At 37.8% G+C, this 23992-nt stretch overlaps 1 protein-coding gene across 3 annotated transcripts in view; it reads left to right on the forward strand.

Annotated features, from left to right (window-relative positions):
- The window catches only part of AP1G1 (adaptor related protein complex 1 subunit gamma 1), a 76616-nt gene that overhangs the window by 20281 nt on the left and 32343 nt on the right, over positions 1-23992 (forward strand). For 2 of the 3 annotated variants that reach the window (XM_080937258.1, XM_080937259.1), the window contains exons 2-5: positions 1322-1525; positions 15639-15763; positions 21217-21358; positions 23045-23141. In XM_080937258.1, coding sequence (XP_080793384.1) covers positions 1325-1525; positions 15639-15763; positions 21217-21358; positions 23045-23141 — 565 coding nt within the window. In that variant the 5' untranslated portion in view covers positions 1322-1324. Of the gene's footprint in view, positions 1-1321; positions 1526-15638; positions 15764-20601; positions 20693-21216; positions 21359-23044; positions 23142-23992 lie in introns of those variants that run through there. The other variant, XM_080937260.1, reaches the window with a different exon arrangement.

Below are 23992 nucleotides of genomic sequence, written 5' to 3' on the forward strand. Positions count from 1 at the left end.
TCTCAGGTATCCTAGGCTGGCTTTTAACTCCTGACTCTTCGTCCTCACCTCCTGAGTGCTTGGATTACAGGTGTCCACTACCATGCATGATTTAAGCAGTGCTGGGGATTGAACTCGGCCTTTCTGCATGCTAGGCAAGCACTCTGGCAGCTTCACTACACCCTTATCTGGAAGCTTTGTGATTTCCTAGAAGCTTCTGATTATGAAAGTGTCATGTACACAAAACCAGATCACTGAACATTCAAGTATTCTGCAGTTTATTTATATAAATCACTTAATTAATTAATTAATTAATTGTCTTTTTAAATTTGTTTTTTGTTTGTTCTGTTACTTCTTTTTCTGGAATACTTTAAACAAATCCCATCATATGTGTCATTTTATGTAACTCTGAGGTTGAGAAACCCAGTTCAGGTGCTGCCTCTGTCACCTTATGCTTTTGAGCAAATTGCTTAGTTTTTTTTTTTTTTTTTTTAATTAAATTCCTTCATAGGCAAAGTGGGGATTGTGATTTTTACCGTGATTACAATGTGACCTGAGGAGGGCTAGGAATGTAATTTACTTAGTAGTAGGAAGCTTGCCTAGTGTGCATAGACCTCTGGGTTTTACTTCTAGCAGCATGTGTGCTAGGCATAGTGGTGCATAACATTCAATTCCAACACTCCGGAGGCAGAAACAGGAGTATCAGGTTTAGTAACAATTTCAGGCCAACATGAGTAACAAAGTGCTTACTCAAAACCAAAGAAAGAAAGAACAGAACAAATGAAATAATGAATATAAAAATATTTTGTAAATGTAGACCCTTGACTATTTCTCACAAACTGTAACAATAACACACAGGTATTATGGAGAACGGGGTGGGCTCTTTGTGACCCCGTGGCAAGCAAATTGTTGGTCTGTGTGAGGCAAGTAGGAAGTCCAGTTCAACACGAGTCAGTATTGGTTCAACTTCTATTGTCTGACATTGTGTTAGAATTTACTATGTACCCCAGGCTGGCCTTGAGCTTATGGTAATTCACTTACTTCTGCCCCTCTAATGTTGGGATTACAGGAATGAACCATCACACCTGACAAACATAGATGTTCCTGTGTCCTGTTTTGATTTCTTCAGTAGTTAACACTTTGTAGTCTTTATAAAAATTATTCAGTTTGGAATTTGCATATGATACCTTTGGAGCTTATTAGCAAATTTTATCATATCTAAGCTGTATTTAGCAAGTCTTATGTTGTTAAAAACCAGCAATATTTTATATGGGAAGTTGTATGAATGGTTTTGGGAGCAAAACATAAGAACATTTCTATTTTATGTCTTTTCTATATCCAGAGGATGCCAGCCCCCATCAGATTGCGGGAGCTGATCCGGACCATCCGGACAGCCCGAACCCAAGCTGAAGAACGAGAAATGATCCAGAAAGAATGTGCTGCTATCCGGTCATCATTCAGAGAAGAAGACAATACATACCGGTGTCGGAATGTGGCAAAGTTACTATATATGCACATGCTGGGCTACCCTGCTCACTTTGGACAGGTAGGCTGAGTGGAGGCTACATCTGGCAAGGACTGACAGTGACTTGGGGAATCAAATCTTTCCTGGCAGGGAGATACTTTGATAGCTTGTAGTTCGAAGTTTGACACCAAGGGTAGTTGGAGAGAACAGCCATGTACCTGGAAAGGCATAATATTCCCTCATCTGTCTTCCCATTGTAATTGTACCTTTATATGGATCAGAGATTTATTTTTGTCTTTTTGTTTTTAAAGGTGGCCTCTAGCTTAAATATTTACTAGGATTAACCAGAGGACTGATTGTTCTGCCAGAGAATCTGGTTATAATGAATATTTAATTAGTATTTGCTGAATGTTTTCTTAGTTACTTTCCTTGTGCATGATAATATGGAAAACTGTCTGGATAGATGTATTTAAGTTAAAAGTATTTTGTTTTTTCCTCATTTCCTCAGGCCTTAGTTGCTGCCACTTTTGTGCAAATCTTTCTGCCTGCTACTTTTCTTCTCGACACAAATGTGTGTTCTTTTGCTTCCTACAGTATGTGCATTGAGTGTGATAGTCTCAGTTATAGGTGCTTTTTTCTTTTGATGCTTTTATTGTGATAAAGGGGACTTAGGATTTAGCCTTAGAGAAGGGTATATGAATTTTACAATTTCTAATTAGTATTTTTAGTCTTAAATGCTATTTTACTTAAGAGTCAGTCCTAAGTAGTCTTTTTAAGGAATGGACTACAAAGTTGAAAGATTGTGCAGTACTAGGGAAGAAAAAGACCATTCACCTAGCTTTTCTCAAAGATAACTTGATACATCTGTCAAGAAAAACAAGTTGGCTTATGTTTAGCTTAGAAGCTTCAGTGGAAGGAAATCTGCTGCCAACTTAAAACAAAAAGCACAGAGGTTGAATTTTATCAGACTGGTTTCAGTTAGTGTTGTGCTCCTATTGGGAGTTTTAGCCTCTTTAGAAATAAGTGATTGGGCATGGGAGAACATTAGTTCCCCCGAGGAAAACGGAAGTATTACTGTAAGAAGAAAGGAGACTAGGTTAGAAGAAATGGAATAGCAAAAACAGCGCTGTCTCCTGTGGATGTATCTATTCATTATCTGATTTCAATGGGAGTAGTTGTAAATAGCATTGTTTTTTTTATATCTGTTAACAGTTTTCTTAAAAAATATAATCAGTGCCTCCTTTGATACAGATTTTATATTTTATTTTTACAGAATCAATGGAGTCAGAACCTAAAATGTTAGTATTTGAAGGTATAGGCTACATTAAATTTGATCCAAGTAGTTATTAGGAACATGGGTGTCTATATAGTCTTGGTTGATTATCAGTTGAGACATTAGGTCTGGTTTATAGAAATCTGATTAGGAATTGAACTTTAAAAAGAAAAGGTAACCTGGTTGGGAAAAGAGCACCACAGTCAGGTGTGGTAGTGCATGCTTTCAATTCCAGCACTTGGGAAGCAGAGCGGGCGGAAACACACACACACACACACATACACACAGAGAGAGAGAGAGAGAGAGAGAGAGAGAGAGAGAGAGAGAGAGAGAGAGAGAGAGAGAGAGAGAGAGAGAGAGAGAGAGAGAGGGAGAGAGAGAGGGAGGGAGGGGGAGAGAGAGAGAGAGAGAACCCCTCCATTTGGAGATGTCCACCATTATATTACTAAGGGAATTCTAAGGGAGACAGCTCTTGGATTTAAAATCAGAGTAGATTTAAGGTTTAGAGATTTTTATTTTGAAAAAGATACATGTATATGAACATGTGTGTATACACACACATCTAAAGTTTACATGTATATGAACATGTGTGTATACACACACATCTAAAGTTTACATGTATATGAAGATGTGTGTATACACACACATCTAAAGTTAAGATTCATTTTTGGAACATGATTAAATATAATTATATGGGATGAGATATATTACAGTGGTGGAATTCTTGCCTGTATATGTAAGGCCTACATTTGATCCAAGGTACCACATTAAAAGAGATTACTTCCAAGGTGTAGGTGATATTTTGGGGATGTTTTGAAACCTAATTATTTGTTGATAAAACACTGAAGTTTTAGTTGAAAAGTGTAAATACTCAAAGCTGTGGTAAAATTTTGGTTAAAAAAAAAGATCTTTCTGTTTGGGGATAAGAATTATAAGTCTACTACTCTTGTTTCTTTTACTTAAAAGTCCCTTCCTTGTTTATGTCAATAATTTTCTTTATAATATGTCCATAAAAAGGTTTATCTCTAGATTCACTTCCATGTGTGAGTAGCAGCTATATTTTAATTGTGTATAACAGCTGCCCTGTGATTTTGTCAGATGGGCGTTTGTTATGGTAGTCAGGAGCTGTATGTCAGTCACTGAGCTCCTGAAATATGGCTAGTTTAACTAAGGTGCATTTCCTATTAAAAGGAAAATAAAAATTTCTTGAATATTGGTTTAGTTATTGGAAAACTTTTAAATGTGGTTTAAGCAATTGGAATACTTGAGTCAGTTGTATATTTTATGAAATGGAAATACAGTTAAAGTATTTCTACTGAAAAATGTATACAAATTGAAATGTGCTGTAAGTGTAAAGTACATTCTGTATTTAGAGCCCTCATACACAAAAGTGTAAAATATTTAATACTTTCTATGATTATATGTTGAAATATGATACTTTAGATAAGTTGCTTAAATAAAATGTTATTAAAACTAATTTTACCTGTTTCTTTTAATTTTTATTACAGTGTCTAGCATGATGCTGTCAATAGAAACAAAATATGAAAAGCCAGGCATGGTGGTGCATGCCTATAATCCCAGCACTTGGGAGGCTGAGGCAGGTAGATTGCTGCATTTTTGAGGCTAGCTTGGGCCTAATTTGAATCAAATTTGAGTCAAGCCTGGGCTATATAGTAAATATATATAGAAAAACCCTGATTCAAAAATGCTAAGAAAAAAATTTTTTAAGAATGAGACACAAATGATGTAAACATTTTAGAAGCCACTTAAATAAAAATCTCACTCAAGTTTTACAGTAAAACCTTGAGGTAGGCAATTCTCTCAAAGATGAATTCTTGCCCTATGAAGAGGGAGCTGGAAAAAAAAATCAGAGTTTTTGTTTAAATGTATTTAGCTAGTCAATATTAGAGTAGACTTCAGTGTTCTGTAACACAAAACCTTATTCAGCCTTTGGTCTTAGTTACACTTTATAAATAGTTACTTCCATTAAGTTTTATGTATTTTAGCCCTGCCAAACCACAGCAACTGAGAAGGCAACAACCGGAAGCATCAATTTTAAAAGAATAAAGAGTCAGAATTGGGAGAAGGGAGTCAAAACATCAGGCAGGATAGTTGTTGAGTCAGCTAAGTTAAGAGAAGAAACACTTAGCTCCATGGTTGCCAATGCCAGAATCCAAGAGCAAACCTGCCTTTTCTAACTTACTGTCTGAGTGATTTGGAACAAGACCTTTGACTTGGCTTCCTTTCCCCCTCTCTTCCTCTGTTCCTTTTCTCTTTTTATGTTCCCTCTCCCTTTTCTTTTACTTTCCTATCTTTGACCTTTGTGTGTCAGTGTCGTCCTCTGTAAAATAGAGACTATCAGAATCCCTACTTTATTGAGCTGTTACGAAGGCTTAGTTAATAGTTGTTAGATATTTATGTTTGGTGCATAAAGCATTACCCATTTTATCATTTCCTTGAGGAAGTACTGAATTGTAGAGATTGTCTTTTGTAGGTCTTTTATTGTCAGGGTCTGTCAAAAACAGTACCAAAAAGTTTCCTAAAGATGTAAAATGTCACTTGTTTGGTTTAGATACAGTTCCACAGTAGTTTTCTAGTTGATGTTTGTTTATTTCTCTGTGTGTGTCCCACGGCACACATGTGGAAGAGGTAAGATGACAGCTTGCCACATTCCTCTCCCTCCTCCTCATACATCTCAGGGATGGAACTCAGGTTTGCAGGTTGCTGACAAGTGCCTCTACCCACCCAGCCATCTTGTAGACTACAAGTTAAGTATTGAAAGAGTATTTCAGGAGTAGAAAACTGGGATCAGGACTAAATTTTAATATAGTTGTGTTGTGGAAATTGTTTTGAATTTGCTTCCAGTGTATAAAAATGAAGGAGTTTCACATCTGCTGTATCTTAGAAAAATCAGAAGTGTTGGCAATACTGGACATAATGTTTCTAGGTGACAGTCAGAGAGCAGGGCTGTGTTCTCTGTTTCTCCTTAATTCAGCCTGTTTGTTATGTCTTGTTCCCTGTGTGAGCCATCCTTCTGTCAGTGTGCTGTAGCTGTTCATCTCTTTATAACCACAGTACTTGCTATAAAGTCTCTGCATTCTAAGAGACAGTTATTTGTAGGTTCTTTAGAACATCTGTTCCTAATTTCAGAATAAACAGTATTCTTTTTTAAAAGATTTATTTATTATATATAAATACACTGTAGCTATCTTAAGACACACCAGAGGAGGGCATCGGATCTCATTACAGATGGTTTTGAGCCACCATGTGGTTGCTGGGAATTGAACTCAGGACCTTTGGAAGAGCAGAGTGCTCTTACCCACTGAGCCATCTCTCCAGCACATAAACAGTATTCTTAAAGATCTTTCTTTCTGTATGTATATACACACACATGATTTGTTCTATTTTTTTTAGTAATTGTGTCATAGATAAATGCTTTTTAAAATAAACAATTCAGTTTTTATTTGAGATTTATTTATTTTTAGTATATGTGTATGGGTGTCTTTCATGCGGGAAGCCAGAAGAGGGTGTCAGATACTTGGAACCGTAGTCACATCTGGTTATTTCGTGTCTTGTTGGTCCCAGGCCCTCTGGAAGAACATTCAGTGCTCTTAACTGTTTAGCCATTTCTCCAGCCCCCTAGAAAACCCATTTTTATAAGTTTCTTTGCTTAGGAAAGCATTATTAACATTATTGAACTTGGTTCTCAAGAGTTGCTCTTTCCATGGCTAGTACAATTGTCTGAGAACAATGGGACTTCTTTTTCTTCTTTTATCATTCTTAATACTTTTTTCATCTGTTTACCACAATATATAGGTATTGCAGTATTAAATCCCAGCACTTGGGATTAAACAAGCAGAGGCAGGATCTCTGTGAGTTGGCTGCAGTGAGTTCTAAGACATCCAGGACATACAGAGATCCTGCCTCAAAAAACAAAACAAAACAAAAAAAGAGAAAAGGCTAATAATAAGTAAATAGGAAAGAAAACAATGCTAGGCATCCTTATTAAAAAATCTTAAACTGTATGTTACTACTAAATATGGTGACTGTCATTGTCTTTTTAGGTTGTTACCCTTTATTGTATGAAAACCCTTTGATATTTGATTTCATGAACCCTTTTCACTGTATCCTGAAATAATCATTTTTTTCTTTTAACCACTGTTTGTTATTTTTATGAATAGTTAATCTGCTATATTATCCTTTGTAGTTTGATCTTTTTCTTTTACTTTGTTAGCTTGACCGTATCAATATTTGAACATATATATTACCTTGTTTTAGTTCGTTTTGCCCCTTAACATGTCCTGAAAACAGGAGCTAGGCATGTCATTTAGATGGGAGGGTATTTGCCTAGCTGTAAGAAGCCTTGGGTGATGATGCATGCCTGTAGTCCCAATACTCTGGAGCTGGAGGCAAGAGGATCAGAAGTTTAAAGTCATGCTGGGATATATATAGTTTGAGGCCTGTCTAAGATATATGGGACTTGTCTCAAAAATGGAAGAAAAGTCCTATAAACAATTGTTTGATGGACCATTAACAGACCCAGATTGTGATCCCAAAATGTTTTTTCACTTTAAAGGGCCAGAGCCCATCAGAATGACGACAGATCCTAAATGCAGGCTAAGAAATAGAGAAAAGAAGTTAGAGCCATCAGTATGTCAGGAGCCCAAAAGATACTACAGACAGAGGTTTGCAGAAGGTTTCAGTAGTCATTGGAAGATGCTGTCATGTTCCCAACTCTGATAAATGGGTATTGAGGTTAACAGTGTAATTGATTAAAACATACAATCCCTCTCCCAGTCTATATGTGGGTGTTGAACCCAGGCCTGAGAGCATTCTAAGTGTGGACTGTAAGATCTAACTTCAGCATCAAGAAAGTTAGTATCCATAAAACTAATTAATATTTAAACAAAATTTTATGAATTTCATTGGTCATCTTTAAGAGATTCTACAAAATTAACTCATTTTGGAACTGGTCATTAGAAGGAAAGAAACATTTATCTTTACTTTCCAATTTTAGTATATGTGCTGCTAAATAGAGCACTTTACTTTCTTACCAGTATTGTTTTCTGAAAGAATTGCCAGTGATGATATAGAAAAGTTGCTTCTTAGAAGAACTCTCGTTTAGTTGATAAAAAGGAAGTGTAAAAGAATTAGAATATTACCACCTTGCAACATAACACTTGGTGATCAGAAAAAATGGTAGTGTGCGCTCTGATTGGGTATTGCTACCTTAGGGTGGTACATATTTGCAAGATCAAAACAAAACAAACTTCAGACTGAAAAACCTGTGTCTGATCAAGCTACTTACAGAGTGGAAAGCAATTCTTGTCCATTATGTGAAAAACCATGTGACTATGTTCATGGTAGCATTGCTCTGCCTAGTAAAACCCTAGAAAGAACCCATTGTTCTCAAAAACAGTAGGTAAGTTTATACTCACCTGCAGGGGGCACATGTGTGGGAGTGGGGAGTGGAATAATACAGTAAATGTGACTTATTAGAGTTGTGTTGATGGGGAGCAAGAAGATCAGTGATAGGATATGTTTTTGTAATGTTTTAGACACCCCCAAACCAGCTTTTCCACATGTACAGTAGGGACAGCAGTTTTGTGTGATTGTTTCTGACATGGAGAAGAAGCAACTGGCTCTGAGACTCTACATGCAGAGGCTTCAATTGAATTTATGATATTAAAAAAAGTGTAAGGCAGGTCTCCGAGTGTAGACCTGTAATCTAGCTACTTAAGGAGATTTGAAAGTGCAGAGCCAGCCTGGGTAACTTGGTGAGGCACTGTCTGACAGTAAAAATGAAATAAATGGCTAAGGACATATCATAGCTGGCAGAGTACTTGTCTAGCATGCCCCACGCTCTGGGTTCAGTCAGGTGGCACAAGCCTGAAGCAGGTCAAGAGTTCAGAGGCATCCTCAGTTACACTGTGAAGGTGAGGCCAGACTAGGCTACATGAGATGCAGTTCTAAAAACAACAAAAGGATCTGAGGTTTATTGACAATGTGTTAAACTGCTAGCTTACCATGCCCAAGGTGTGCTCTCTCTGTCTCTCTGTGTCTGTCTGTCTCTGTCTATCTCTGTCTCTGTCTTTCTCTCTTTCCAGAGTTTCTTTTTGCAATAGCCCTAGTTGTCCTGAAATTTGTAGGCTTTGTAGACTTGGCTGGACTGTCAGAGGTGAGTGCTGGGATTAAAGGTGTGCACCACCACACCCAGCTCATAGGTACTTTTCTTTTTTCTTTCTTTTAAAAAAGATTTAGTTACACACACACACACACACACACACACACACACACACACACACACACACACAGTAGCTGTCTTCAAACACACCAGAAGAGGGTATCAGATCTCATTCCAGATGGTTGTGAGCCACTATGTGTGCTCATGCACTTGGCTATGTTGTGCGTGTTCAGGCTGCAGATTGCTGGAGTTCTCATCCTCAGTTGCTTTTCCAGTTCCCTTGTTGAGGAAAGATGTCTTTAGTAACCCTGGGCTCACAGTTGCAGCTAGACTGGCTGAGCAGTATGAGCTCAGGGTCAGCCCGTGGTGCTCATTGCCCATCTTCTGTCCACTCCCACTTTTGGGGTCACAGATGCTTGCTGCTAAGCCCGACTTCTTAAACATTATTATTATTATTATCTTCTAAGTCTTTACTTGTGCATGAAAATCATAGTTTATTTTGTGGAACTCTGTTCTTCATTTTCACCATGTGGGTCCCAGGAATTGAACTTAGCTTGTCAACCTTGTCAGTAAGCACTTCTATCTGATAAGTCATCTTGCTGGCCCTCCAGTGTAATTTAAATTTTTAAAAAATGTATTTTACTTAATGTGTGTCAGTGTTTTCCCTCATGCATGCTTCTGCAATATGTGCACACCTTGGGAGAGCCTGGAACTGGAGTTACTGATATTTATGAACCACCATGTGGGTACCAGGAATTGAACCCAGGTCCTTTGCAAAAGCAACAAGTTCTGACTCAAGGAGGGTTCTAAGGCTGTTTGAAAGATCAGCTGCAAAGAGTTAATAACTACCTGGAAAGCAATGATGGGAAACCCAGGCCTCCAGGTGGAATTAGAGTCAAGGAGGTCCATCTCCTAATTCAGATGGATTTCTTTTTAGTCCAGTATGTGTTTTATAAGGAGATATGAGCCTCTTCTCTGATTATTTTTCCCACCAGAATTGGGTCCCCTTGTTTTCATAGTAGTTGATGCATAATGACTGCCATACTTATATGTGACCCATAGATACTGATATCATTATATTGTTCCTTTTAACTGAGTATCAGTGAGACTTTGGCACGGTGGTTACTACACTGCAGGAATTTACTAAATTAAAGCAGAATATCTTTAGAGATCAAGCTGGTGGTAACAACCCCATTTTAAAACAGTGACTCACAAGTTAGAAGCATCTGTTAAAAGGAAAATCAGGGAATAGGAAAGAGATCCTTATCAGACTTTGGGATTAAAGGTGGGAAGGAGGCAGAGTTTCCTGTGGAAAAGCAAATATATCACAGTGCAAGTTAAATAGTGATGTTGGCAAAGGGGAATTTGACAGGAGATAAGAAGTAATTGTTAGCAGAAAAAAAGCATAGCTTTTGTGAGGATTGGGGACTAGGGACAAACATACAGAAGCTCTTACAATCACCTGCAGCAGTTACACAGACTCATAATAATTTTCTTTATGAATTTCTCTTTGAAAGGCTGATTCACTCCTCGCTTTACTAAGTATTGCAGCTTCCTAAAATTCTAGTGTTGAACTCTAAGCCTTATTTTATAAAATGTCCTAATACTCAAATGTGCTTTTGTTCTGCTTTGAAATATATACTGTCCAGCTATATAGAAAGAAATAATTTTTCACTCAGTTATTCTAGCTTTTGTAACTATTTGCAACTTCTGTTTGTTTTAATTAATGAATTTAATTATACCCTTCTAGTTTGGTGTTATTTTTATTATTTGTCTTTGAAATAGGTAACAATAGTGTAATTGATTATAAACTGGAAAGCTATAAAACGATTAGGATTAAAAATTCTCTTTTCTACTCTTATCTTTCTATCACCTTTTCCAAAAATGTACATTGTGTATCTGCAGATGATTGTGACATATTGTTTCTATTGGATACTCATTAATCTGTCTTGAAGAGTAATCCATATCATATATCACTATGTCATGTCCGTAGATCATAACAATATATCAATATATAAAAATCCTTACTCAGGGACTGAGGAGATGGTTCAGTGGTTAAAAACTCTTGTTGCTCTTGCAGAAGGCCAAGGTCCAATTTCCAGCACCCACATGGTAGTTCACAACTGCTTATAACCTCACTTATAGCCAGAAGATTTGATGCCTTTTTATTTTAAAGATTTATTTATTTTATGCATGTGAGTACACTGTCGCTGTCTTCAGACACACCAGAAGAGGCCATCGGATCCCATTACATATGGTTATGAGCCACCATGTGGTTACTGGGAATAAAACTCAGGACCTATAGAAGAACAGTCAGTGCTCTTAATCGCTGAGTGATCTTTCCAGTCCCCTGATGCCTTCTTTTGACCTCTGCAGATTCCAGGCACGCATATAGTGCACAGACATACTCTCAGGCAGAACATTCAAACACATTTAAAAGCTTTACTGGACCATGGCATGTAGCTCCATGCAGAGTGCTTGTTCACTTAGTTCTCAGGAGGCCCTGGGATCCATTCCCAGTAATACAAACGATATGTCCTTATTTCCCCCAGCATCTTTGATGTGCTTATAGTGGCATATTTTGCATAGTATCTTGCTACATGTATGAGTCACTATACTGATGTCTTGGTAGTGACACCCATTTTCCATTTTCCTATTTGAAATATTTAAATAATAGCTATTTTCATATTTAATTATAAGTGCAGGTTTTTATGAAAATTGCTGAGTCAAAGGTCGTATATGTTTATAGTTTAAATATATCAGAACTTTCTACATCTCATGCCAGTTTATATTCCCATTGTACATAAAGGCCTCAAGCCATCAGAGGATTGTTGGTTTTTGCAAATTTACATTTAAAAGTAGTGGCTGGAGAGATGGTTAAATGTTTGCTGCTCTTGCAGAGGACTGGCATTTAGTATCAGCATCTGTGCCAGGTGGCTTGTAGCCACCTGTAATTCGAACTCCAAGGGATCTGATATCCCCTTGGTAGTGGTATCCCCAAAATTGCTGGGGTCCTTTGCTGCACCTGGCTGCACTTTGACCAACACCCTCTTCTGGGCTCTCTTCAGGGACTCCAGCCCTCCTTCATAGTTCAAGTCTTAGTTGCTCTCCATGACTCCTTCATACCTTCAAACCACCCGAGTGACTCATACACTTCCAAGTTCAGATGTCAGCACAGGGTACAATCCTGGCCAGGTCTGGAACAGCTTCATTTTGATGACTCTCAGGAAACACTTTCCAGAAGATTTTACCTCAGTATTGCTAGTCTCTTCTTAATCTCTCTGCTAATTTCTTAGCTGTAGCTAACCAGCATTGAGCATCCCAAAAATCAAAGGTTTCATTTTATTAGTTCTGGTATCTTGTTAATCACAGCTGACTCTTCAGCCCCAGCTGACCCGAAACACACGTTCTTCACACAAAAAGCCTCAAAGCCTTTGCTTTCCCCTGAAACTTGAGAAGCCAGCCTCTGCTGTCTGCACTGTTTCTCAACTCATCTTCCGAGCTCCCACAGAACAGCTCACTGAGCTCTCAACACTCAGTGAGACTTTTCTAGCCCAAATTTTCAAAGTCCTTTCACAGTCCTCTCCAAAACAAGATGGTCAAGTCTGTCACAGCAATGTCCCCTTAGTTAGGGTCACTCTTGATGTGATAAAGCACAACAACCAAAGTGCACGAGGGAGGAAAGGGTTTACTTGGCTAATGCTTCCATATCATCAAAGGAAATCAAGACAGAACTAAAGCAGGGCAGGGAGCTAGAGGCAGGAGTTGATTCAAAGGCCACGGAGAAATTCTGCTTACTGGCCTGGCCTGCTTTCTCATAGAACCCAGGACCACCAGGACAGGGATGGCCCCACCCGAAATGGACTCCCCCAACTCCCATCAATCACTAATTAAGAAAATGCCCTATAATCTCTCCTACAGTCCCATCTTATGGAAGCATTTTTTTTTCTCCTCAATTGAGGCTCCTTCCTTTTTGATGACTCTAGTTTGTGTCAAGTTGACATAAAATTAGCCACAACACCCTTTTCAAGCCTCCGAGGGCACCCCATATGTATGTGTACATAGAATACATGTGCATTCAGATATGTATACATAAAAATAAAAATCCTCTCTTTTCTTTTTTTTCTTTCCTTCCTTCCTTCCTTTCCCTTTTTTTTTTTTTTTTTTTTTTTTTTTTGTCATTTTCTGAGACAGGGTTTCACTATGTAGCTTTCACTGTCTTGGAACTTTGGAACTCACTCTGTAAACCAAGTGGCTGTCCTGGAGCTAAGAGACCAAGTCCACTTCTACTTCAAATGCTAGGATTAAAGGACCACCATGCTTGGCATAAAATGGAATCTTAAAAATAACATCTCTGTATGGTTGGGATTTATTACTCTCTGTTTAAATATCTCCATTGAGGCTTATTTTTATAAATCATATAAATCACTTTTCAAGTATACAATTCAATATCTTACGAATTTATTCAGTTTAATTTGCATTTGTTTTATAAGGTTAATTTGTTTGAGCTTTTTTTTCCCCTATGAGTTGTTGGACCTAATCTTTTTTATGTTAATACTGTATTTTTTTCTCTTTTTTCACAATTAGTTGGTATGATGCCATTATATAGTACCTCCTGAGTGTGAAATGAGTTACAGATGTTTTCTAAAGTGCATTTGTCTTTTGACTTTGGCCATGGAATTTGGTATACAAGTTAGTTTCCTTTTAAGATTGTCTAGGATATGAATATGTAAGTGGAGCTGGGGTTGGGGGTTGGGGAGCTAGTTCAGTCAATAAAGAGCTAGTGTAGTAATCCTAAAGATCTGAGCTCGCTCTCTAGAACCAAGTAGAAAAAGCCAGTGCCATGGTGTGCCTTTATAATCTCAGGGCTAGGTTGCCAAAGTCAGGAGAATCCATGGGGCTCATTGGCCACCTAACCCAGCCTAAAACCTGTCTCCAAAAAAAAAAAAAAGGTGGAGAGATGGCTCAGCGGCTAAGCTTGTTTATTGTGCAAATGTGAACCTAAGTTCAAATCCATTTAATAGCTGGGTAAGGTCTCATGAATACCAGTAACTTCAGCCTTGGTGGGTGGTGATAAGGTAGTTCACAGAAAACCAAATGAAGTTAACCTGTATGATTTACAATTATTTTTCAGTAAAGAGAGAAATAATGAGGTTTTGTGACTGTTCAAACACAGCTCTAACAGTACTAGTGGTACGCAGAGAGTATGGCCTGCTCACTAAGCAGTCTGAGAACCGGTTTGGGTAATTTATTTGCATAGTGCTTGGAGTTGACCATAAGCAAGATTCTTAGTAATGATAATGAAAACTTGTGGATCAGAACCTAGGAGCATTTTTTTTTTTCATGACAAAAATTTTTATAAAATTATTCCATGGACTGTTTGAAAAACAAGCTTAAATTAGAATTTTTGTTACAGGGTTTGAGGTAGTGTGACACATAGCCCAGGATAGCTGCAGACTTGTTGTGTAGCTGAAGTTGACCTTGAATTGACCCTTCTTCATCTTTCACTTGTGTGCTAGGATTCCAGGCCTGCCTTGCCATAGCAGGCCTGCTTGAATAGTGAAGCTTTGACAACATTGTTCCTTCTGATCGACTCTTTCACCAGTAGGCCTTTTCTGCACACATCGTGAGAACATTAACTTCAATTCAGAAATGGTTTTAAAGATTGCCAGAGAACATGCAGCAGGAAGGGGAGGGATGTTGCTTACCTCTTCACTTTCCTGCCCACCTCCCCTTATAGAGAATCCATTCCCCCCTTTAAGCCTGGTCTTGGGATTTAGTGTTGTGATAGTGTAGCCAGCCAGCCACCTAACTTGAGGTTCTTTTGTAAATTCGGGTACTTGAAAAGAATAATTAAAAATAGCCTCAAGCAGTTCTATCTGTGGAACTGCTTTGTATTTCCTTCCATTTCCCTTGAGCCCATTAGATGAACTCTAATGGACAGTGGTGCTTCCTGTGTACACAGGTCTCTGTCAGAGGCTCTCATGCCAGTGCACGATTCAAAAGGAGAGGGTAATTTAAAAATTCTTCTTGAGAGCTTGATTTGTGTGTGTCCTTTAAAAACACTAGCCCAGAGGGAATGTTTGTAACCTTAAAGTGTATCAGAGTGGTTGTGACCTTCAAGAAAGGCAAAGTATCATTTATAAAGGCTCTTATTAAGCCTTGAGGAGTTATTTAATAATAGTTATTGTTATCATTATTTTGTGAACTCACGACGACCTCACACAGGCTAGACAAGTGATCTTCTAATAATTATGTGAAGGAAAAAAAAAACCATAGAAAACAATTTTGATTATTATTGCTATTGTGTTTCACTCTAGAGATTTTATTTTCTTTCTGCATTTAATTTCTTTGTTTAGGCCCCAAATGTGGTTCCTTTACATTTTGAGTTCGTTGTACATTTTGATATCTAAGATACTGTTCAGTACTTTATTTCTAACTGCTGAATGATTCATTGCTTTACATGTTATGTATGGCTGTTTGTATGTGCACCACATGTATGTAAGTGTAGTCAGCATACCCTAGAGCTGCAGTAGTGAACTACCTGATGTGGGTGTTGGGAACCAAACTGAGGTCCTTGGCAAGAGAGCAGCAAGAGCTAAGCTTATAACCCCTGAGCCACAGGAATGTAAACAAATGTACAAATGTACAATGCTTTTCCCTCTCTGTTCACCCCTTCTCTTTTTTTCTTTTTGTTTTGTTTTGTTGTTGTTTTTTGTTTTTGTTTTTTTTTGTAGTTGGAGTGCCTCAAGCTAATCGCCTCACAAAAATTCACAGACAAACGCATTGGCTATTTAGGAGCAATGCTGTTATTAGATGAAAGACAAGATGTGCATCTTCTCATGACCAATTGTATCAAGAAGTAAGTCTTACCTTCTCCTTCCCCTCATAACAACTATTTTGGTCTTTTCAGAATATCTTGTGGAGTAAGAATGACTACTTATTGATTTTTGTACTTATTGTCCAGAATATATTTTCAGTGATTCTTGATTATAGCTAATATTATAAAGATACTAAGCAAAAGAAAACCAAGGCATTGTTTTGCATCTTTGGGCCCAATACATAATTAACAATTAGATAAGTATTTGCTATTCTTAGAATAGAGGAGAAAGCAGAATATATTTTAAAGCTAATATTGTAAAGATATTAAGCAAAAGAAAACCAAACCATTGCTGTGCATCTTGGGGCACAATATATAATTAACAATTAGATAAGTATTTGTTATTCGTAGAATAGAGGAGAAAGCCTTGGTGAAATCTACATTTTCATATTTTGTCTTTCTAGGATGTTGGATACCATAAATAATGAAATACTGCCTTTTAAAATATTAATCTATATCCTGAATAAGGGACTGAAATTTCAGTACTATGGAATTGTACTTAATCCCTGTGAAGATATTAGATTTGTTTTACTATTGCACATGTATATGTGTTCTTGTGTGTGTGAGGGAAGCATGGCCAGTGGTGTGTATGAGAGAGAGAGACAGAGACAGGTTCTTGCTTGTGTTCCTCAGGATGCTGGAACATGACTTGGTCCCTTAAAATCCAAAGTGTCCTCACTGATGCAGTAGGCGTTACTTTCTTTACCTTGTAAAATGAGCCAGGAACACTGCTGTGTGGAGAAGTGGGAAGACTCTAGGAAATTAGCTGTTTTCTCCAGTATCCCTCCTACAGTTCTGTGAGGTGGCTGCGGTGGTACATGCCTGTGATCCCACCACTTACAGACTCAATCAGGAGATCACAAACAAACAAACAGAAGAATTCTGTTCGAAAGTTATAGAAATTCTGAAGGTCTGAAATGGTGAAAGGCACCTATTGGTTTTGGTTTAATCAATAATATTCTTTTTTGTTTGTATTCTGTATTTGACAGAAAGCAGACGTCGGGGACAGGCAAGGTGTTAGCGGTATAGATTACTGTCCTGATAGGCATATACCTTGTGTGCATTCCTCTCTGTTAGTACTGACCACTTCCAACAGTGGAATAGAATATTTCAAAATGAGAGGTAGAATTTAGTTGTAATTGTGAATTGTGGCATTTCATTGCACCCTATAATCTTGATTTTAGGAAGGATTGTTTTTCTTTCAAGGGGAGGGTCTGTGAAATATGAATAGTGAACATACAAGTTAATTAATTATTCAGCTTTTATCGAACACCTGTCTACATACCAGAGGCAATTGCAAGCACCAGGGCAGAGAGTAGGAAAACATGAACAAGCAGCCCTCCGTGATATGAGAATACATCCTTAGAGGGTCATCATGATTCTCTTCCACATTTGCCATGGACAGGGCTGTAGGAAAGTCTTTGCCTTTGCCTCTTTAATGGTCTGTTGCTCAGTCATCTGCTGATAAGTTAGTAGTTCTGCCAGGCAGCAGGGCATGTTAGAGTTAATACCAAACCACAGGGTAGGCTTGGAGCTTGATAAAAGTTGAAAATGAGGCACATAAACAGAACAACCCCCTATGCCAAAGAAAACAATACTGAAAAACAAACAAAACTTTGTGGGTTTTATTTATTTATTTTTTTTGAGTTTGAGGCCAGTCTGACCTACATAGTGAGACCCTGTTTCCAAAAACAATCAAAACAAACAAACAAAACTCCCTAAAAACAACAATACAAAACAAAACCCCTCATATTATGAATGCCAGGCTGTTTCACATTCATTATATAGTCCAGGCTAGACTTGAACTCAAGATTCTCCCACCTCAGACTCTGGATGCTGGCATGACAGGTGTGCAACCCCATTCCCAGCTTGCTCTCAGTTGTTAGGGTGCCAATCCCAGTGGATTTAGGAGAGACATGAAAGACACACATAGTCTTTATATTTTAATATGCCTTAAACAGCACAGTAGCTAGGCAACTGCCTATCTTTCATGCTGTTAGAATCTACCTCCTACCAAGTTAACTAGTTACTACCTACTAATTTCTGTGTTCCATCTTAACTTCAGTTAGTTCACCCGTGGGGCCACGTTTTCTTGGCCCAGAGCTCACGGTCCTCTCCTTGCTTCACTACCCCATGGCTGCTCTTGTCTCTGATCTGCACACTCAGACAGGGCAGCTCTCCTTTTCTCCTGGGAACCTTAAATTCTGCCTCTATTTCTTCTCCTCAGCTATTGGCTGCTGGCATCTTATTTACCAATCAGAGTTAACTAGGGGCAGGTTCCAGAGACCTTCTTATGCAAACAATTTTCTGGGACCCAAATTAGCATTAGAATACAAGCAACTACACTGGGCAACTTAACCAGACTCAAAATAAAAATAAACACAGATCTGGACATATAGTCCCATGGTAGATAGAAGTCTTGCAGAACACATGCTTGGCTCAGTTTCAACAGCACAAAAAGATGAAGAATGGCTTTTCAAATAACTTTTATTCTTTATTCATTCAAATAACTCTATTTTTTGCTACAATGCTAAAAATGAACACGTGGCCACTTACCAGCCAGGTACAGTGTGAACTGTGAAACTGCCTGACATGTTAATAGCTTAACAATTCATGGGGCTGTTACACTTTAACATTAAGAATGTTTTCCCCAAACAGGGTTTCTTGGTGTAGCTCTGGCTGTTCTGGAGTTCATTCTGGGGACCAGGCTGGTCTCCAACTCAGAGATCTACCTGTCTCTGCCTCTCAGTGTTGGGATTAAAGTTGTGCTCTGTCACCATCATCACTACTACCACCAAACTAGGAAAGTTCTATAAACATTTACTTATTATTTTGTGTGTTGGTCCGAGTGTGTCTGCATGTATGGGTGTCAGAGAAAAAACTGGGGAGTTGGTTTTCTACACCCTAAGACTGACCTCATGTCACCAGCTGAGGTGGGCAGTAATGTGTCTTATCCCTTGAGCCATCTTATTCTCTTAAGTTATAAAAACACTTGGGGGAAAATGTTGATGAAGTTCTATAGATTTTCTAGATACTAATATGTTTTAGCATAAAATATTAAAAAATGTGATAGGTTGGTCACTGACTTTATCACAAGTCATTATTTATAAACTGTTAAGTTTGTGGTGAAAGTTTTCCAAAACTCCAGTTTTTACCTTAAAGCTTGGCTCAATGTAATTGGCAGCAGGTATCAGTTGTTCCTCTTGACATTACAGACTCACTGGAGTGTTTGTCCAGAAAGTAGACCTAAGGCTGATGTCAGTATCATGAGTGGTAGGATTATAGACAGATGCATGCCACTACTGCTGGGTGCTAGTGTAACTGTGGCTGCCTTCTTGCCCCATCCTTGCTCTTTACCTCAGACATGCAGGGTGAACACAGTGACTACTATTGTTTAGTGCTGCTGCCTTGTCTGGGGTGTGGACAGGCGGTTTCCCACCATCGCTCTTACTAAATGGGGAGGTCAGCACAGGTGATGACAGTATGTTAGGGTTAGGAACGCAGTTTGGATCTCATGAACTCCTGAGACTTCCAGAAATCCTTTGAAGCAGCGGTTTTCAACCTGTGGGTTGTAACCCCTTTGGGGCTTGTTTATCAGATATCCCACATATCAGATATTTATTAATATAAAATTCACCATAGTAGCAAAGTAACAGTTATGAAGTAACAGTGAAATGACTTTATGGTTGAGTTCACCACAGCAAGAGGAACTATATGAACGTGTGGCAGCATTAGGAAGGTTGAGAACCACTGCTTTGAATCATGTTGTGATAAATGATATAGAATGTTTAGAACCTAACTAGTAGAAGTATCATAGCACATATGTTGGATTCTGAATAACAAGTTATTTTCAATATGTAAGTGTGCTCAACAGTTCATGTTTTAAATACCTTAGCCTTAAAAAATGCTGTTTTATACAGTCAGGTATTTATTTTGTTATGATCAGAATTCTTGAGTCTATATGATGTAAAGAAAGAAATATTTTAGTTTGCTATTTTTATAGGCTGAAAGTTCATGATGTGGCAGCCTACCAAACTGCTTAGCTTCTGGGAAGGGCCTTATGGATAGCATCGTACAGCAGAGTACACACTTGGGAAAGGGGGAGTCACACAAGGAAGCAGGAATCTCTTGCTCCTTTAAAAAGCACCTCAGTTTTATGGGAAATGTTTAGTTCTCAACACTAGTGCTACTTCCAAGGCCAGAGCCTCAGTGACCTACAAGGCTTTGTGTCTTAAAGATTCTACTGTCAACACCATGAACACACTGGGATCCAGCCCCACTGTCTACACCAAGAACACACTGGGACCCAGTTTCCAGTGTACAAGGAGTCTCAAAACCACACTGATCTGTTAAGAAAAACATAGATGGCTCATTGTTACTAAGTGTACTACTTTAGTATGTGCTTTGATTAGTGCTATGCTTATCATAGTAAAAACAATTACTGCTTTTTCTTCTTGAGTAAGTATAACTAGAAATATAAAAAAAATTTGATGTAACATGGCTAACATAAGACCAAAAGGTCAGAATAACTATATTTCTGTTTTGTTTACCTTACCTTAAATTCATTAGCAATTGAGGTTTCCTTTTCTGATTGTGTTTTGATATTTGTTTATTGGAGATAGGGTCTCACTCTGTAGCTCTGGCTGGCTTGGAAGTTACTATGTAGGCCAGGCTGGCCTGGAACTGATAGACATCCTCCTGCCTTTGCTTCCCAGGTGCTGGAATTAAAAGTGTGCATCACTTTTATGTTGACACCTGGCTATAAAAGAACTTCAGTTAGAATGAATCTTAACTTTTCTTATGGGCAGTGCTAGATCAGCTCTTGGACACCTTTCAAGAAAGCTTTGCTCCATCTTTTTACTTTCAGTAGTTGCTGAGTTTTCTAAAGTGGATATCTTTAATACCTAACAGGTAACACATTTTTGTTACTTTGTCATTTTGAAACATTGGATAGAAACCTTAGACATTGTTAGTTTGCTATGTTAATAATTTGAAATAAAATCAGAATAAGCATAAATTAATTCTATTAATTTTAAATGAATTTTTATTATGTGTGTTCATGTGTAAATGTGCACATGTACTATATAATACTTGTATAGCCTTATGTGTCAGTCCTGTCTTCTACCTTGTTTGAGACAGAATCTCTTGTTCTCCCATTACATCTCCTAGGCTGGCAGTCCTGCAAAAGCTTCTGGAGATTTTTCTGTCTGTTTTCCATGTGGCCATAGAGCACATTTGTGCTACTGAGTCTGGCTGGCTTTGCGTGGGATCTATGGACCTATATTCAGGTTCTTAAGTTTGCAAGGCACGTTCTCCTGAGCCATCTCTTCAGCCCTGATTGCTTAGTTTTTAGTGGAGTAATCTTGAGACTTTGTTAGGCTGCTTTGAGAGGAGCCAAGTATTTGTTCCAACTTTTCCCTCTTTTTCTCTTGCAGTGACCTTAATCATAGCACGCAGTTTGTGCAGGGGCTAGCACTTTGTACCCTTGGCTGCATGGGCTCCTCAGAGATGTGCAGAGATCTTGCAGGAGAGGTAGAGAAGCTTCTGAAAACCTCCAACTCTTACTTAAGAAAAAAGGTAAATTTGTATTAAATCAAGTGTCTGTCTGGATTAACTATATTATGGAAATGAGAAGGCAGATTACTTGTTTTTGAAAGCTTAGATGAAATTAAAATTTTTTTTGTTCAGCAAATACATTTAAAATGTTAGACATGAATTTTGATTCTTTTTTGTTTTTAAAGAAATAATTTGTAGACAAACTGGATCCTCAGTGGCACATCTGACTACTTTGTAAATTATCTCACATGTTAAAATTGTGACAGTGAACATTCTCTCATTGGCTTTCGTAAGTGGCACATGTGCCCATGCCTTTATGTCCTTTAAAGAACATGTGCACTGGTGCCTAGATAGCGGGGCGGGAATGATGAAGGCCACTTTCCAGCATCCTGTGTGGGATTCAGGTAGTGATACTGAGGAGAAGGATCTTATTCCAGATTATTTGCTTCTGTTTGTTTTTAAAAGTTTTTATTGAGTTTACAATTTTGCTTCAATCCTGAAACCTTGTTAAAGAAAGGATAGAATGTGTATGTCCAAGAAATGAGTATAAACTATCATCTCCTTGGCATTTACTGACTCTGTTATTGGTGTGAAAATTGGTATTGATGTGAATCATACAGGGCCATTTCTTAGAATTCTGTATTGTTAACAATGCGCACAAATATGAGCTTCCTCAGTAAGGATGCCAGTGCCTTCAATACTGTGGGCACTGCTCTTCTTTAGAATGTACAATATTGCATTAAATAAAGCACCTTTTCCCCAGATTTGAATGCCTCCCCATAAAATGGAGAGAACTTAGCAGGAATTTTGTCTGATCAGTCTATCTAAACTGATACTGCATTTGAGTAAAGTTATGGCTGTAGTTACATTGAAGGTTCATGGGAGTCAGTCTTCAACTATCCTTTCTTTCTGGGAAACAGATTAGTAAGACTATCTTTTCTTTAGTAGAGACTAGTTAATACATTTACACTAACCCCAATCCTCCTTTCCTCTCCTTTTGCTTTTCTGAAAAAACAAAACAAAACAAAACAAACAAACAAACAAACAAACAAAAAAACCCCCCGAGAATTAAATTGAGTTGCTCCTGAGCTGTATTTCCTAGCTCACTAAGTGATTTTCTCGACGTTAGAAGAGTGGGTTGAGGGCAAGATACTGTGAAACTTAGCATTGGGTTTGCAACAAGTGTCTAAGTTACATGACACGGTTAGATGTATTAATATCTGATTTGGGAATGTTGATCAGAAATGGAAGTTTGTTCCTCAGAATTCTACTTTCATTAACTTTTGTGATAAACTTATATTGACTATGATCTAATTGAAAAGTGTTTTCCTCGGGGTTGGAAAGATGGCTCAGTGGTTAAGAGCATTGACTCCTCTTCCAGAGGTCCTGAGTTCAAATCTCAGCAGTGTACTTAGATATAATAAATACATAAATCTTAAAAAAAAAAAGTTTTCCTCACTTGTCTGGCAACATGGCAACATTTGAACAAAGAGACAGGGGTGTCAAGTTTCTCCTTAGATGTATACACTGGAAAGTCCCAGGCAGTTCACAATTACTAAATCCCATTATCTACCTTCTTATTTTTTTCTAGTAGATACACTAGTTGGTTTTTTTTTTTGTTTTTTTTTTGTTTTTTTTTTGTTTTTTAAATAAGATTGGTTGCCCTAGCTTACTTGAAATAAAATTTTCTTTTGTTTTTCTTTATAGGCAGCACTGTGTGCTGTTCACGTCATCAGGAAGGTTCCTGAACTTATGGAGATGTTTTTACCAGCAACAAAAAATTTATTGAATGAGAAGAACCATGGTAATGTGATTTGGATGAACTTATAAAGTACCAAGAAAGGAAGGGTCAGCTCTGTGTCTCAGAGCAGAACAGTTACTGGAGGTCTTGCCTGACAAATCCTAATCCTAGCTTTACAGTTCAATTGATTTCTTCATATTAAACATACCTTTCAGTTTTGGTCCTGTCTTAGGTTATTAATATTCAATATGATGTACAAGTGATCATGTCTTTGATTTTCATGTAAAAGTTCTTGATTTCTTGATTGTTTTATAATAAAGGAAAACAGTTTTTCTTTGCTATCAAGAGTTAGGAGTATAAAATTAGCAAAAACTCTTGTGAGTTATTTCTAACAGGAATCTGCAGTATGTAGTTAGATAACTGTAAAAGGCTGGAAAGGAATTGAATAGAGGATGGCTGCTTTTTTATTAAACTTTTGTTTTTATCCTGAACCCAATAAAAGGAGTTCCAAGTAATGTTTTGTATCTTAAATATTAAGAGAAAAAAATGACACAATATATTTAATTTTATTAAATCAAACCTAATTTAAATTTGTGCTGTGTCCAGGATGCTCACAACAAGTGCTGAACACATGAAGGTTTAGGTGGGTCTCTCATTCATTATTTAGTGAGATGTCCTTGGAGATTGTTTTTACTGGCTTTGGGACAAGGGATTTGACTTGTCATTTGTCATTTTCTTGGTGTTTGATACATTTTATCTGAATATGCAGTATCTTACTAAGGTTTTTGTCTAGGATTGTCTGTCCAAATGTAGCTAAAATGTATTAACTAAGCATGGAGAAGGAGAGAGGTGGTGGTCTGTACTGATGTGAGCCTGGATATTTGCGGATGGACAGGCTTGCTCTTGTCACCCTA

Source organism: Micromys minutus, assembly GCF_963924665.1.
Source record: "Micromys minutus genome assembly, chromosome: 24".
In the NCBI taxonomy this organism is placed as follows: Eukaryota; Metazoa; Chordata; class Mammalia; order Rodentia; family Muridae; genus Micromys; species Micromys minutus.